Here is a 17222-nt window from a genome sequence, read left to right on the forward strand (position 1 = left end):
AATTAAAATGTGATTTCGCAATTAACTCAATTTTGCTCAGATTTCTTCCATTTTAAAAAAATTCTTATCATTTATTCACTTGATTTTTAAATTGCTTCTGCATTTAACAAAATCCGAATATTTATCAGAATTTCAAACTTCCATGCATAATTAATCTCCCATTTTTTCCATTTTTCATTTTATTTGTTCTAATGCATTTTTTTTTTAGGAGTTAGATTTTTTTTTTTTTTTTGGTGACCCAGGGAACCCACCGCACGGCCGGCAGTCGGGGGAGTAAACCCTGGGGAGGCACGCAAGAAATCACCACCCACGCACCCCGAGCAAGACATCACGTAGCGCTTTCCCTCGCCTCGCGGGGGCTTCAAACCGGGACCTCCGGCGTGGAGTCCAGCAGCCCTACCATCCACGCTGCAATGATGGGTGGTTTTTTTTAGGAGTTAGAATTAATCCCTAATTTTTATGTAAAAAATTCATGACTGAATCGCCAAAATTTAAATATCAACAGTTACAATATATAAATAAAGATCCTATTAATCAATAGATCTTACTATCAGGTTTCAAATACTATTATTCCTCTTGTACACTTTATCTTATCTAGATTACAAAGCAACAAGGACACTATACTGGAAATTTAATATGGACATACCACAATTTGATTTGCAGAGACTAACAGCAAACAATGTCAACTTTCTCTATTCGACTTAATACTTAAGTTTCGTTGATCCTTTTTTATATAGGCATCTTCAATTTTCCCATTGGAGAAAGTCTTGGGACACAAGTAGTTAAAAGCCGTTGTTTGAGGATAGGATCACCCATACAATATTTTTCCTCGATCATCAACATGGTTTCCTAAAATGGAGATTGCTAAGAGAGTCACATCACTAGTCACTTTAATTGCTTGAACAAAAAGTTGTCAATTGTTCTCTAATAGATTTCATCTATCTTGCTATGGACTTTCCTACTGCTAACGACTATAACTTTTGTCTCTAACGGTCAACTTCAGATGAACACGTCAATCAGCATCTCCAGTGACTCAATATCAACATGATTCAATGTTCGTTATTTCTCAATAGTAACACATGCTTGTTACCATCCATGAGTTGGTGTTGTCCATGGTTAAACCATAGGACTTGCGATTCTACTTCCAATGATACTTTTGAGCACATCAACTCCCAAAGACTCTATGTTGATGAAGATCCACCATGGTCCTTCCAAGTTCTCATGAGCATCTTGTCATGTCTAAATTGTTCACTTCTTGTTGATATCTACATTATTTTAGCTAATTGTCGTTGAGCTCTTTAACTATCGTGGTAATCATCATAGTCTTATAAATTTCACCACGAAAGCCTACACTTATCATAGTAGATATTATACCTGGGATAGGTATGAAATCTTTAAAATTCCATAGAAATGTTCTCCAATAATGGATGATATTTACCACTCAACTAGAATATTACCATAAGGTGCTTGTTCTAGGCCCCATGCCCCTGCTTATCCATAAACAAGAAGAGTTACGTTATTTCCACCCTCATTTTGGCTAAGACACTCCCTTTTATTAATTAATTGACCAAAATATCCCTCTCTTTAATGAAATGTTTCTCTCTTTTCAATCTTGTTAAACCTTCTTCACTTTTTGACTCACATTAAAATATTTTAGAGAAAAGTTTTAAGTATATTCTAAAATTTTGATGCCATTGCTATAAGATTGAATCTATTATCAATATTGATTACTTTCTTCATGATAGAAGTAGTACAGTAATAAGTTCCCCCTTTTTACCTTTTTGCACTTATTTTTTGTTTAGACAAAATCTAAATATAAACAATGGTTTGACATGCTTCCAAAAAAAATTAACCTTTCCCATATTTTGATCAATGTTTCTTTTCCATTTTTGATCAAGATCGACTATATAATTAGAAGGAAATTTAATTCTCAACTTTGAAATAAACTTTCACTCAAACTATTTGATAAAAAAAAAAAAGGCAATTAATTGTGTTATAAGTTATCATAAATATAAATTTCTAGTCTTATGTTTCCCTTTTGTGGTTAAGAATATGATATCATAAATTAAAATTAACAACCTTCTCTAGACAAAGTGATAACATGATGCAGGGTAAGATAATATTTTGTTTGGTATAATGGGTCATTTAAATTTTGAAACCGTCGAGAGAGATGATAAAAATATAATCAATTTCGCTAGTCAACTTGATTAAAAGAAAAAAATTGAAGAAAGAGAGAAGGGTATTTCAATCAATCAATTAAAAAGAGAATGTCTTAATTAAAAGGGTCAATATCACAAAAAATCAAAAATTGAAACTTATGTGACAAAGTTACCTAAAATTAATTTTTTTATCACCAAAAATCTCAAACCAGTATAATTGTGACAAATCTACTCTCTATTGATTTTAGCTAAATTTTAATGTCATATTATTAAGTTGGATGATATAAGACAATTAATAGGTGTATCGGTTTGTGGCTTTTCATTATATTAACCCAATTTAAACAAAACTAATAGATACTAAAATTGTCAAAAGTGTATGAGCTAAGGGTTTCTAGTGGTTGAAGAATTAGTTCAAGATAAATTTATGAAAAAATTAGTATTTAATAATTTGTCACAAATATATTAATTTGAGATTTTTTGTGGTATCAACCCTAATTAAAATAGGGGTGGAAATAGTCCTACTCAAAAAGAAATCCAATAAGCACATTTTATGAAGAATGTGCTATTTCACTGATCCAGTAAGCACATTTTAGCATATTTAAATTAATTTAAGATTCTACTTCAATTTGGGCCAATTATGTAAGGCCCAAAAACAGGAAAAAAAAAAGATGGAAAAAAAATGTCTTGTATTTCGATTTTTCATGCTAAAGAGAGATTGCAAAGATAGTTTTATGTGAAGCACAAGGAAGACAACCTAAGAATTGTGTTAACTCTCATTCCCTTTTAAGTTTATAGTGTTGTGCTGAATGATAAGGTTCTCTTTTATTATTCTTTTTGGGAAAAAGTCACAAAAAACTCTTAACTATATCTATTGTGATGTATTTATCATATTTTTTTAATACAAAAAGCCCATATTATATCCACTACGACACATATATCCTGAAATTATTCATTTGACATAAAAAAAATCCAAAATAATATTCGTGTGACATATTTATCTTTCATCAAAATTTTGTTAGATGATTTTCTAGCCAAAATAATATTATTTTTATTTTATTATACCTTATCAAAACCATTTGTCTTCTATCATCCATAAACGATTTTTCATTGATGGAACTTTGATGTAGATGGGAAATTAATATGTCTCATGAGTACAACTATAAGATTCTGATATCATAGAAAAATTTTAGCATCATAGTGGGCGTAATTTGAGGTTTTTGATGAAGAGTAAATATGTCACATGGGTATTAGTGTTGTAAGATCTTATAATCAATTCTGATTATAATTGATTTTAATAGATGTTAGTAAATAGGAAATTTTGATTCATGTATATTTCTTTTCCTATTTTATTCTTTCATTCTTACATTATATATGTACAAGGTAATAGCATACAGAATACAACACAGATAAACATTTTCCCCAAATTTCCTTATATTTTTCTATCATGGTATCAAAGCCCTCGCTTCCTACCCTAGCTTCCGCAACCCTTTGAATTGCCATCGTTTCTTTCTGATTTGTTTCTGAGGATCCCTTCCTGCAAAACAGATTAGCAAAGCAATTAGGAATTTATTCTTGGTACCATGGAAAAAGACAAGAATGTTATGAATCCCTCAGTAGAAGTTCTATCAACCTAGGATCAGACGATCTCATCTTCTAATCAAGACAAATTGACTGGAGAAGAGGAGGTGACCAATGTCGTCTCTAACTCTGCCCCTACTCCAGTACAAATTCCAGGGCCGACAGCCCCTAGCCCTGTGGTACCCCACATAATGGGCTACTCGGCTTGGACAAACATGGGCCCAATATCCAAATGGGATCGACCCAACTGGTGAGTCGAGTCAACAACCGTGGGTCACAGACCCAGATTCATATCGAGTCAAGGAATTGAACCCTACCTGGTTCCATACGGACCACCTTACCTGTTCTCATTCAACGGCGGGGCGAAGCTTGGAGACTCGCTTTACACGTCGCCGACGGATGGGCCGAAGTTACGCCTAATCACTCAATAGCTTATCGAACCAGCGAACTACCATTCTTGGGCTCGTGATCTCCGGTGAGCACTCGTGACTAAGACCAAGGAAGGTTTCATCGAAGGAACCGTACCTTATCCAACGGCTGAACGACTGTAGAGACACTAGCGGCACTGTAATCTGTTGGTGCACACCTTGATCGGGAACTGCTTGGCTCCTAACGTCGCCGCCAGTCTTCCTCCGATGGAAGACTCAAAGAAATATTGGGATAACATACAGGAGATGTATAGAAAATCAAATAAAGCGAGACTTTTCTCATTGACACAAGCCCTAACCGAGCTAAAACAGGGGAACCTCTCAGTCACCACCTGTTTCAACCAGCTATTAGCCCTGTGGAACGCGATTGAAGTAGCCTAAGACAAGTTGGAGGGGCCGAAAGCCACTCTCCGACAATACTATGTAATCAGGGAGAAAGAGAAAGCCACTAGATTTCTTCTTACCTTGAATGATTCATACGCCACATTTCGATTGCAGATCCTTACGATGGATCCTCAACCACCACTTGGCCGGATCTTCCAGTTGGCCATGTAGGAACAAAACCAGAGGGCTGCCGCAACTGAACATGCTTGGGTCAGTGAAGGAACGGGCTTTGCGGCGTTCCCATCTGGCTTTGTTTCAACTAAAACCATCACCGGATCTGGAGGGAATCCGGAGCCACAGGACAACCGAGAGGAAGGGGCTTCGCAGCTACGGTGTCGAGAAGTGATGAAGACAACCCAAGGTCTTCACGGATGGATGGCTGGGATTGTCGCACACAATCGGATGGTCTGGATAAAAGCGTTGGATCTTACGGTCAAGGGAGACGCGCTGGATCGGACAGGCTGGATCAACTTTTCGGAGTGAACGGTTGGGATCATTGCGCGCAATCGGATGGTTGTAGATTGATGAATTATTCGGCTGAATCAGACGATCGATATTTTGCCACATCAGCGCCAATATACAAGGCATCGTACAGCACATGGAATGCCACGTCAGCAGGCAAGGTCAGTGGGAAAAATTCAAAAATTAAAAATAAATATTGTGAATTTTGCAAACGTCCACACCACACTGTTGATACATTTTGGAATTACATAGAAAACCCGATAATAAAAGGGAAAATGAGTCTTCAGTCTATCAAGTCTCTGCATAGAAGAGTGGTGGAACATCTTAGCAGACTATCACTCAAGAACAGTATGAAAATATTGTGCAAACTTTGAGCCAACTTAAGACTCGTGACACTAGTGCGGGATTCTCAAGTACTTTTTTTCATGAAAGGAATTCATTATCTATTGATGCATAGATTATCGATTCAGGCGCTAGTGACCACATAGTTTGTAATGAGTGCCTATTTTCCCATGTTCATCAAAACACACAATCTCCCGTTACGGTACGTCTTCAAAATGGGAACATTATGTATATCAGCAAAATTGGTACCGTATACCTTGGTCAAAACTTCATTCTTAAAAATGTCCTATACATTCCAGATTTTGAGTTTAATCTTCTTTCAATCTCAAAAGTATGTATGAACAATTCCTGTAAAGCCATATTCAATTCCAAAAATTGTGTCTTTCAGAACCTTTCGACTAGCAGAGTGATGGGCTTGGGTAATGAGGCACAAGGACTTTATTTTTGGGTCAATTCTCCGGGAGATTTAGAGTTATTGAATAAAAGAATTTATTGTAATGCAATCAACTATAATAAAAATCTCCTTTTGCATCAATGATTGGGTCACTGTGCTCGATTTCCTCATCCAAAATGCTCCGTATGTCCTTTAACTAAACAAACTCGAGCATCTTTCCCAATTAGTACATCTCGAGCCCAAAATCCTTTTTCATTGCTTCACATGGACATCTGGGGTCCCTATCATACTTCTCATCGTGATGGATCTCACTACTTTCTTACAATAGTTGATGAGTATAGTCATGCCACTTGGCATTATCTTATACAATCAAAGAGTCAAATATTCACTCACTTATCAAATTTCCTTTCCTTAATTAGGAATCAATTTGATAAGTCTGTACATTGAATTCGTACAGATAATGGACAATAATTTTTTACTTATGATTGGATAACATTATTGTCTACTCATGGGATACTCCATGAAAGTTCATGTACTTATACTCCACAGCAAAATGAAGTTGTTGAAAGAAAACACAGACATCTCTTAGAAGTAGCCCGTGCACTCAAATACCAAGCCTCAATCCTTGAAGAATTTTGGGGAGACTATGTGGTCACAACCGCCTATTTGATTAATCGCATGCCAAGTCGAATCCTTCATGGTAAAACTCCATTTGAAATGCTTTACAACAAACAATCAAATAATAGCCACCTTAGAGTATTTGGTTTTTATGTTATGCAACAAATGTGGGTCCTCAAGAGAAAATGAGTCCCCAGGCAACACGATGTGTTTTTATGGGATACCCTCCTCTTCAGAAGGGTTATCGTGTCATGAAGTTTTCTACAAGACATTTCTTTACCAGCAGAGATGTTATTTTTCATGAAGACACGTTCCCTTTCAAAGAGAAGCCTTTTCATCACAAGACACTTTATCAAAAAAAAAAAAAAAACAATCGGTTTCTTCTGTCTGATGAAGATTTTTCATTTGCACCTAGGATTCTTATGGCACCTCAATCTTCTACCACACCAACACCAATGGAATTCCCAAATCCAGAGACGGAATCATCAACTTCACCTGAGGAAGTCCCTCCATCTTCTTCAGTGGTAGACACAACAGAAATAACTAATGGATTATCCAAGGCCTCTGAGTAGATGGATGAGCTACCTCATCGTTGTGGAAGACAAACCCCACCTACGTGGATTAAAGATTATATATGTTTTGCTGCAAACTCTTCAGGTACACAATATCTTGTCTATGTTTCCTTCAATCGGTTATTGGCAGAACATATGTGTTGTATCAATCGAATTTCAAAAAGAACATGAGCCATCTTCGTTCGCTGAGGCAGCAAAAGATCCCAAATGGTGGCATGCAATGGAGTCCGAACTTACCACACTCATGGAGAATCACCATCAGGGTATCAACGGTTTGTTGGAAAGTTGATATATCTTACCATGACAAGACCTGATATATGTTAAGCAGTGCAAATACTCAGCCAATTCATGCATATGCCAAAAGAGTCACACATGAATACAGCCTTGAAAGTTGTAAGATATTTGAAGGGGTGCCTAGGGCTCGGTATATTTCTATCTTGTGAATGCGATATGAGGATGACAGCATTTTGTGACACTGATTACGCTACTTGCCCGATGATTAGAAGATCCATCACCAGTTTTGCATTAAACTGGGAAAGTTGTTGATTTCGTGGAAGACAAAGAAGCAATCTACCGTGTCATTATTGTCAGCCGAATCAGAATATCAAGCCATGGCGAAAACTACTTGTGAAATAGTCTAGATACAAGGACTTCTTTCTGATTTGGGAATACAAGTCAGTGGACCAAGTGAATTGTTCTGTGATAATAACAATGCACTTAAGTTAGCAGCGAATCTAGTTTTTCATGAGAGAACAAAACACATAGAAGTTGACTGTCACTTCACTCGTGACGAGATCAAAGAGGGAGTTCTCGTAACAAAAGGCATCAGAACAACGGATCAATCTGCAGATATTTTCACTAAGTTGCTATATCAAAGACAGCACAAGTTTCTGTTAAGCAAGCTAGGTGTCCTTGACATATATACGCCACCGGCTTGAGGGGGAGTGTTGGAAGATCTTATAATCGATTCTAATTATAATTGATTCTAATAGATATTAGTAAATAGGAAATTATGATTCATGTATATTTATTTTCCTATTTTCTTTCATTCTTACATTATATATGTACAATGTAATAGCATACAGAATACAACACAGATAAACATTTTCCCCAAATTTCCTTCTACTTTTCTGTCAATTAGTTTATGATTTTTTATGTTCCCAAAAAAGTTTAGTGTCACAATGATTATATTTGGAGATTTTCAATAATTTTTTTCCTTATTCTTTTAGCGGGTTTAGTTTTTGTGGTTAGGGCCATTTCTGGCAATTGGTTTTAGGATCTTTATATTCCAATTTACCAATATAAGTCAATCCAGCATAATATAAGATATGTGGTCCCAAAAGCAAGCTGGGCATGATGGTGTCGTTGGGCTAGCGAATTCAATTGAATATTCCTTAGTCAACTCGTGGAAGAGTGATGTGGACCAGCCAACTTCCGCACGCCCCTCGGCCGAGGTTGAACTCATGGGAGGATGCCTTTGCCAACCGATGTGTTTCGACAGCAACATTCAATCAATCGTCCCTTCCATGGCTTCATCCACCAGCATTGGACTGACCAATGACATGAAACCACGTTTTTCATGTCCTGATCGTGACATCTTGTCAGGCTTGCGGAAAGGGTATAGAGCATAGACCTACTTGGCCTATACTTGTCCGAATCGAGCATTTACGTTTGTCTTTTGAGAGTACCTTCTTAGGTTCTTTGTGTTTTATTTAACACAACTCGACATCTAAAGACCTAACTTATTGACTCCCAATGAAAGGGACTTGTCATAACATTTATATCACACTCAATTAATATAACTTTTCTTTTCATTCATTCAAATGACACAAATTTAAAAAATTAATTATTTAAGGTGTCATTTACGATATACCTCTATCCAACATCAACAATGATCGTCCATCGTCCTTTGTGACTTCATTGATGATGATATGGTGTTAATATAGATAATTTTTAAATTTTTATTAATTTTTTTAATTGTTTACAATTTATTTTGATTTTTCTTTTTCCCAGTGACCTTAGCTGGCATTGGAAATAAAAAAAGAAAGAAGATAAAGAACAACATTCAAACAATAGTCCCTGCCATGGTTTCGACCACCGGCATTGAACTGACCAAGGACATGAAACCACGTTTCTCATGTCCTGATGATGACATCTTGTCAGGCTTGCGGAAAGGGGAGCAGAGACCTACTTGGCCTGCACACTTGTCGGAATCGAGCATTTACGTTTGGCTTTCAAGAGTACTTTCTTGGTTCTTTTCGTCTCGTTTAACACGACATCCACAGACCTAACTCATTGGCTCTCGAGGAAAGGACTATTTATATCACGCTCACTTCATTAATATAATTGTTTTTTCACTCATTCGAGCGACACAAATTTAAAAAATTGATTACTTACGGTGTCATTAACGATTTACCTCTATCCAACATTAACAATGATCGTTCATTATCCTTTGTGGCTTCACTGATGACGCAGTGTAGAGATAGATAATTTTTAAATTTTTGATTAATTTTTTTCATTATTTACAATTTAATTTTGATTTTTCTTTTCCCTAGTGACCTTCGCTAGCATTCGAAAAATAGAAAAGTAAAAAATAAGAATTTAAGAAAACATATTTAGAAATCCACGTATGATAGAAAATTAATTTAAAAAAATCCATTTTAGATGATTTACAGAAAATAACACTCAAATGATCAATTTTACTTTAATGTGGTATTTAAGTAAGTAAAAAAAAATTTATAGCACTCAAATAAGCATCTTATAAAAATTATGATACCCTTACTATATTTGTCTCCAAACGAAAAGTTGGAATGTCTTGATACACATGTGCCGGCTAAATGGCGAGCATGGCCCAACACCATAATCCGAACACAGCATTTATTAGGGCGGCTAGGAAAAATCTGCCAACATATGATTCACACAGGAAGATTCTGCATTTACATTAATTTTCATTAAAAAAAAATTCATTATGGGGGCCCCAATGTCAATTCCTCCTCCTCCTAAGCATGATCGCCGGACCAAATCTAACCCAAGCGTGCTATAAGTACAATCTACATGACTTAGTAACAAAGCCAGGGGGAAGCCAAAAAGCATGAAATACCACCACTTTGTTCTTGTGCATGGCGCCTGCCATGGCGCGTGGAGCTGGTACAAGCTCAAGCACCGGCTTGAGTCAGCCGGCCACCGCGTCACGGCCCTAGACCTTGCTGCCTCTGGCACCAACACGAAGTCCATACACGACGTCCAGACGTTCCACGAGTACACTGAGCCACTGCTGGAGTTCCTGGCCTCGCTTGGGGCGCAAGAGAGGGTGATCCTCGTCGGCCACAGCTTGGGCGGCTTGAACTCGGCCCTCGCCGCCGACAGTTTCCCAAAGAAGATATCGGTCACTGTATTCTTGGCGGCTCTCATGCCGGACACCGCACATCGACCGTCGTACGTGTTGGAAGAGGTAATGTCCTTGAGGACGTCATCCTCAAAACGAAGTCATCTACCTTGCTTTTGGCTGAAGCGGGGCCTTTCTTTCGTTTATTCTGGAGAATTTATAACATTAATGTTTGGAATCATTAATCCACTCATACATGTCACCAAATCTGTCAATTCGCTTGACAAGCCATATATATCTTTTGTCCGATTTGGGGGAGGCCAGTCCCCTTCGGCCCTCCTTTTAGTCCCTGCACATGATTGATTTGACTCGCACCATTGTCTTTCTGTAGTTTGTTTAGGAGGCAAAGGGAGAGGAGCATGTGAGGGCTGGTGGAGAAAATCGTTCGGGGATGTATAGAAAGTTTAGGACTCAACATAATTTTGATTAAAAAAAAAGGTTAATATTCAGAAAAACCTCAAATTGGTATATATATGATAAATTTATCCCAAACTATTTTTTTGACCACTAAAAACCCTAAATTAGTATACTTTTAACAAATTTACCTCAAACCGGTACACTTGTGACAAATTTACCGTTTGTTAGTTTTCGTTAAATTTTACTATCAAATTATTAAGTTAAATGACACGTGATAGTTGATTGATATATTAATTTGAGATTTTACATTCCATTTATCACAATTTACAATTTTGTGATTTTTTTGTAATATTAATCTAATTAAAAAGATGATATATTTGTTACAAATTTACCAATTTAGGGTTTTTTGTGGTCGGATAAATTAATTTGGGATAAATTTTTCATAAATGTACAAGTTTAAGGTTTTTTTTTTTATATTGTCACAAGTGTACTAGTTTGGGGTTTTTCATGGTCAAAAAATTAGTTTTTTGTAAATTTGTCACAAGTGTACCAATTTGGGGTTTTTCGGGTTATTAACCAAAAAAAAAAAAATTTAGGATTTCAATGGTGCTTTTTTTGTCCAGCATATTTCATATTAGTTTAGACAACTAAAGTAAGTTGTGCAACGTATTTGCCCTTGTGTATGGCCACGCACTTCGCCATTATATAGTAGCAAAATTGACATATGGTGAACTTTTGCCTCAAATATGATATATTGTTGTACAATTGTGCGTGAGAATAACCGCATTTAGCCAAAGCATCACAAAACTTGTATGGCTTTTATTGCTCATACACTTGACTATGACAAATTGTGTTTCAAGTATTGTAAAAATTTGCAATTTTTGGCTGTACAATAAAATGTTCCTCATCTTCCTAACAACGTCGTTCAAAAAACAAAAGGCATATTATGACTTTGGCTTGCAATATAACAAAATGTCATATGGTCTTACCGAAGAAAATTCCCTAAGTACAATCAAATGCCGTATGGCTTGGTAAAACGTCAGATACAATCATTAGCCTTTTGAGTCCAATAAAATGTTGTACATTCTGGCAAGAAATCTGTAATATTAGAATATAATGCACCAGGTTTTGGTCTTAGGTACTTTTGAGTGTGTATGCTTTGGTAAAATATTGTATAATTGCAAAAAAGTGCATAGAAAGGTTGGCCTAAAGCATGATAGAACATTATATATTTTGGTGAGACATCGTCTATTCTATTTTTAAATAGTAGATTTCGTTCGCTTCAAAAAGAATAACTTCTAGAAAAATACTTTTCAAATTTTTCGTCGTTCATTTCATAGAAAAGAAATCGATTAAGGAAAACATTTTCAATCAACGAAAAAAAAAAAGTCTTCTAAAATAAAGAAAAATACTTTTCGCTTTTTAAGGGAGACATTTTTCTCATTCACTCTCTTATCTCACACTCCCTTTAGCCCCCACTTCTTTCTTTTTAAAATTTTTTTGAATTTTGAATTCTTTTTCTTTTTTCTCTTTTTGCCTTTTTTCTTTCTTTCTTTCTTTCTTTTTTCCCCCTTTTTCTTGACAGTGGCCAATCACTATCAAGCGAGCTCAAGTTCATTGTTCTTGAGATTGGCAAGCTTGAGTTGGCCACTCGCCAGATTGGCGAGCACGAGCATCTGGCTCATCAATCTTGAGAGGCTCAAGGAGGCTCACGCTCGCCAACCTTGGGCCTCGCTAGATCAACAGGCCTTTTCAAGGCTGGTGAGTTTGAGATCGCCTTTGGTTAGTTGTTAGCTATTGTTGGTTGCAGCAATTGATTGAAGAAGAAGAATGAGGAAAAGAAAAATAAAAATAAAAATAATTAAAAAATAATTATTATTATTAAAAAGAGAGCACACGAGAGAAAATCGAACTAAATTTTAGATCTTTGGATAGCAGAAAATATCTAGTTCATTTTCAAGTTTCAGCCAAACACTATAAAATATTATTATTATCCTATAAAATTATTTCTTGGAAAATATTTTCGAAAAATGCTACATTTTCCACAAAACGAACGAAACCTTAATGTATCGTGGTTTTAGTCTGAAGTTGTGACAGCCTCCTCTCTTGTCCCACATCGCCTAGGAAGAGAGATCTTTGTTAGCTTATAAGACTTGGGTCCCTCTAACCTGTGTAACGCGTTTTAAAGCCGTGAGGGAAAAGACCGTGGTTGGGATGGCGGTTCGTCCGCGCCAGGACGGGTGACCCAAAGCGGACAATATTACACAGTGGGGCCCGGGATGTTACAAGTGGTATCAGAGCCGACTCCCGACCGTGTGTGGGACCACAGCTCGAATGCTGTTTTGACGCCCGTGAGGCCACAGCGAGGACGCTGTTCTATTAAGAGGTGGAGAGTGTGACAGCCTCCTCTCTTGTCCCACATCGCCTAGGGAGAGAGATCTTTGTTAGCTTATAAAGCTTGGTCCCTCTAACCTGTGTAACGCGTTTTAAAGCCGTGAGGGAAAAGACCGTGGCTGGGATGGCGGTTCGTCCGCGCCAAGGCGGGTGACCCAAAGCGGACAATATTACACAGTGGGGCCCGGGATGTTACAGAAGTACTTTTACACATCCAACGACTTGGTAAAATATCTAGTAATATTAAGGAAGACCAACGGCATTTAGCCTTAAATGAAAGAAAACACTGTATGTTTTGGTAAGATGTCAAATGATATTAAAAGATGACAAATGAAAATTTTGATATATAATATAAGAGAACGTTGTACAATATCAACAAAAGTTTCACATTATGAGGGTACTATGTAAGTTCATACCACTTTACAAATAGTATGAGGATTTTGATTTATAGTACAACTATCCTTCATACTATCATACTAAAAAAAATCCTAATTTACTGTAACCTATTGAAATGTTCTTTTGTCCTGACTTTCTATATTTTCAATGACTAAGATTATCTTTGCATAATCTAGATTTGGAACTTACTTGTACAGTACAATGGTGGGCTATGGACAAACCCTACATGCACGAGCTCATTCTTAATACCTTTGTCCTTGTTTGTAATGCCAGCATTTTGCAAGGTCTCCGGAGGGAGCATGGCTAGACACCCAATTCGTGCCCATCGGAACGCCTGACAAACCCTTGACATCCATGTCCTTTGGCCCCGACTTCCTGTCATCCAAGCTCTACCAGTTGTCCCCTGTCAAGGTACGTATTCACTTTCACCCATTGGCATAACCATGAAACGCATATCATTTGACTTTATATGATATGACTTAGCTCAATTTACATCGAAAGCACGTCGTCATATTACATTGAAAAGCGTATGGTTCTATTGCAAAGTCTGCTTTTTCATGTCCTTTTTTTAAGGTAAATCAAGCGATGACCCTAGTATTACTTTAGCCGGCATATCATATGTTCTCGTGGTTTAGAATTATTTTTGGTTTGACGTCGCTGTTTTGTGGCTTTTTATCCATTTGAGATTGCAAACTAGAAAGCCGGACGTGCGTATAGGTTACTCGCCCTCTTCTCCCACCGTAGTGAGAAGTAAGAGGATGGCAGATTTGGTGAAGCTGGAACGGATTTGTAAGTCGATTGCTAAAAAATCCCATAGGGCCTGTGATGGGTTTGGTATTTTATAATTGGGAAATACAAGCCTGAACTCAACATATATAACTATTTAAACGCCATTTATTTCCTTTATTTCTAAAGTGATTAAATAAATATACATAAGTACTAACTCTAGAAGAAATGTAACTGTTTTCTTGGATATTTTAAATTGCTCTAACTTTCTTAAAACTCTCGATGGTACTTAATTATAAAAATTTGTGAATGATAAAATTTGACTTGAGTATAATATAAGATTTTCAACGACCGCCAGCATTTCACATGTCTAATTATTATTAGACCTTAGATTCTTAAGATTGTCAATCCATTCTTTCAATCTTTACTTGCATTGCCTAAATTGAATAGGAGATTTACAATGCATAAGTTTCGAATGTATAGTTGTGTTTGCAAATAATAGGTTCTTTATTATAAATTTAACATGATACTATTATTTGATACAAAATATTGTGACGGTTGCCAGTATCTTAGGGGAACCTGGCTACTTTTGTGGGGTGGGCTTTATATATTATGTCAAAACTGGTAATAAGTTCGGAACAAGTTTGGGAAATAACATAAAGTTAATGGACAGGCTTGAGACAATGTTAATAGTCCCCAACATGTCTTGTCCATGACAAGCGTAACCTAAAAATATAGTCAATAGGATGTGGGTAGACTCTAATTGGGGAGAATTACCAAAAAAGTCATAAATCTATTGTAATTGTGCCAATTCAATCATAAACTTTTTTTTTTTGCTAATTTAGTCATAAATCTCTTACAATTGTGTTAGTTTAGTCCATCCGGCCAAAATTGGCTAACCAGCATTGATGTGGATGCCAGCCGTCCAACGAAAGCCGACATGGCAATTTTTTAAATTTTTTAAATTTTTTAAATTTTTTTAAATTTTTTTAATTCTTTTTCTTTTTTTTTTCCTCCTTCTCCTTCCTCTAGCCGACCGGCGAGAGGTGAGGGTTGGCAAGGTCAGCCTCGCTGGCCAATGGCAATGCTCATCCCTGCCAATCACTGGTGAAGGTGATCCTTGTCTGGCGACGGTGAGGCCATTGTCGCCAAATCTAGTGAGGATCAACCTCACCCAACCAAGGCAACAATCAACCTTGCTAGTGGCCGACGAGGCCGCTGTCGCCAGATTTGGCAAGGCTTAGCCTCACCCAACCATGGCAAGGTCAAGCCTCGCCATCCCTAAGCGAGGGGCCAGTCGACCCTCGCCTTGGATCTGGCGAGGCTTGGCCCCACCCAGCCATGGCGAGGGTTGACCTCACCAATGCCAATGAGCTCAACTCTCACCATGGCTGGGCAAGGACAAACCTCGCCAGATTTGGCGGGGCCTTGCCCAACGATGACGAGGCCTAGCCTCACCATTGGCCGTCAAAGTCGGCCTCGCCAGCCAGAGGAAGGAGAAGGTGAAAAAAAAAAGAATTCAAAAATTCAAAAAATATTTAAAAATTGCCATATCAACTTTCACTAGACGGCCGATGTCCATGTCAGCATCGGCTGGCCAATTTTGGCCGAATGGACTAAACTGGCACAATTGTAAAAGATTTAAGACTAAATTAGCCAAAAAAATTATGATTGAATTAACACAATTATAATAGGTTTAGGACTTTGTTGGTAATTCTCCCACCCTAAATGGGCAATGTTCTACCCGATTAGGCCTATGTGGTTGGGCCGGAGCTTAGAAAATGAAATTGCTTGATCAAGTTTAGTTTGTGATTTGGATCTTGTTAGCTTGAGAAAGCCCAAACAGGCCATCACGCCAATGACCAATTCTAGCACATGTTTAGCACTCGTGAATTCCAAAGCGACATCATGTCGGTTCAAAAGTCCATTAACCCATGACGTTTCATGGAAATGCCAACCACTGAAGGATCTGGAGCTCGGCAAGATCTTGACGCGGCCGGGGTCATTGTTCGTAGAAGACCTGAGCACGGCAAGCAACTTCACCCGAGAAGGCTACGGGTCGACGATGCGGGTCTACGTCGTCTGCAGACAAGACCTGGGGATGCCCCTGGAGTTCCAACAGTGGATGATCGCGAACGGCGGGGCCCACCACGTCCTGGAGTTGGACGGCGCCGATCACATGGCTATGCTCTCGAAGCCGCAGGAGCTTTGCGATTGTCTGCTGGAGATCGGGGCCAAATACGCACCTGCCTAACATTCGCTAAGGCGTAGTAAGCGGCTTTGGCCCTGTTCGGCCGTTTGTGGTTTGGTTTTCTTCGGATTGTTGTGTTTGGTTTGTGTTTGTTTTCCTGTTGTCGTGTCGATTTCGAGCATCTACTATGTAGCCAGAAAGGCGTTGGAGAGCTACTGTGTTGTTGCTCGTACGTAATTCCCGATCAGTTCTTTAATTTCCTCAATAAACGCCAGGTTTAAATCCCTGTGGGTTAGATCATGAAAAGGGCATCGTGTCTTGGAATCATCAATACCTATTTCCTTTCTTGAATTTCTGCTCAAGTCAAAAAAGTGAATTGCCAAAATCTATCATTAATACAAGGTCGAAGTGTACTATTTACACTATATAAAATCAAGATGTCCTAATTCATCTCCCTTACGCAATTTATGTCCGAAGCATTATTTGATTTTGGGCCTATCTAGATTAATTTTTACTTAAACGCCTTGCTTTTAAATCTCTCTATTCACATATTTTGACTTTTTTTAAAGAAAAATTGACTTTCTTGAAATTTTCACAACAAATTTGGACACATGAAGTTCACATATATTTTATATAAAATTTTACATTTTGACGAGGTAACAAAAAAAATTAAGTTTATTTTAAAATAGTTAAAGTTCAAACAAAGAGACGCTCAAGACATGTTGTGCCTATTACAAATTCAGCTTCCATGTAACAAGTGTCATATGGTCTCTGTTGGAGAAATCCTCGTGAAGTGTTTTGAAGTTGACAAAACGTTTCCATCAGTCTAATCTGAA

General features: G+C 37.5%; 1 protein-coding gene across 1 annotated transcript; it reads left to right on the forward strand.

Moving 5' to 3' along the window:
- The first annotated feature begins 10019 nt into the window (after positions 1 to 10019).
- LOC104418623 (salicylic acid-binding protein 2) lies at positions 10020 to 16686 on the forward strand. The gene is made up of 3 exons (XM_010030009.3): positions 10020 to 10388; positions 13743 to 13880; positions 16162 to 16686. The coding sequence occupies exons 1-3, from the start codon at positions 10029 to 10031 to the stop codon at positions 16447 to 16449; spliced, it is 786 nt and encodes a 261-aa protein (XP_010028311.1). The 5' UTR covers positions 10020 to 10028; the 3' UTR covers positions 16450 to 16686.
- The last annotated feature ends 536 nt before the right edge of the window (positions 16687 to 17222 follow it).

Source organism: Eucalyptus grandis, chromosome 9, assembly GCF_016545825.1.
Source record: "Eucalyptus grandis isolate ANBG69807.140 chromosome 9, ASM1654582v1, whole genome shotgun sequence".
Taxonomy (NCBI): domain Eukaryota; kingdom Viridiplantae; phylum Streptophyta; class Magnoliopsida; order Myrtales; family Myrtaceae; genus Eucalyptus; species Eucalyptus grandis.

Coding starts and splice junctions, on each gene's coding strand:
- LOC104418623 (XM_010030009.3), top strand. CDS start 10,029: ATGAAATACCACCACTTTGTTCTTGTGCATGGCGCCTGCCATGGCGCG. Junction 10,389..13,742: donor CGTCGTACGTGTTGGAAGAG/GTAATGTCCTTG, acceptor TTGTAATGCCAG/CATTTTGCAAGGTCTCCGGA. Junction 13,881..16,161: donor ACCAGTTGTCCCCTGTCAAG/GTACGTATTCAC, acceptor CAACCACTGAAG/GATCTGGAGCTCGGCAAGAT.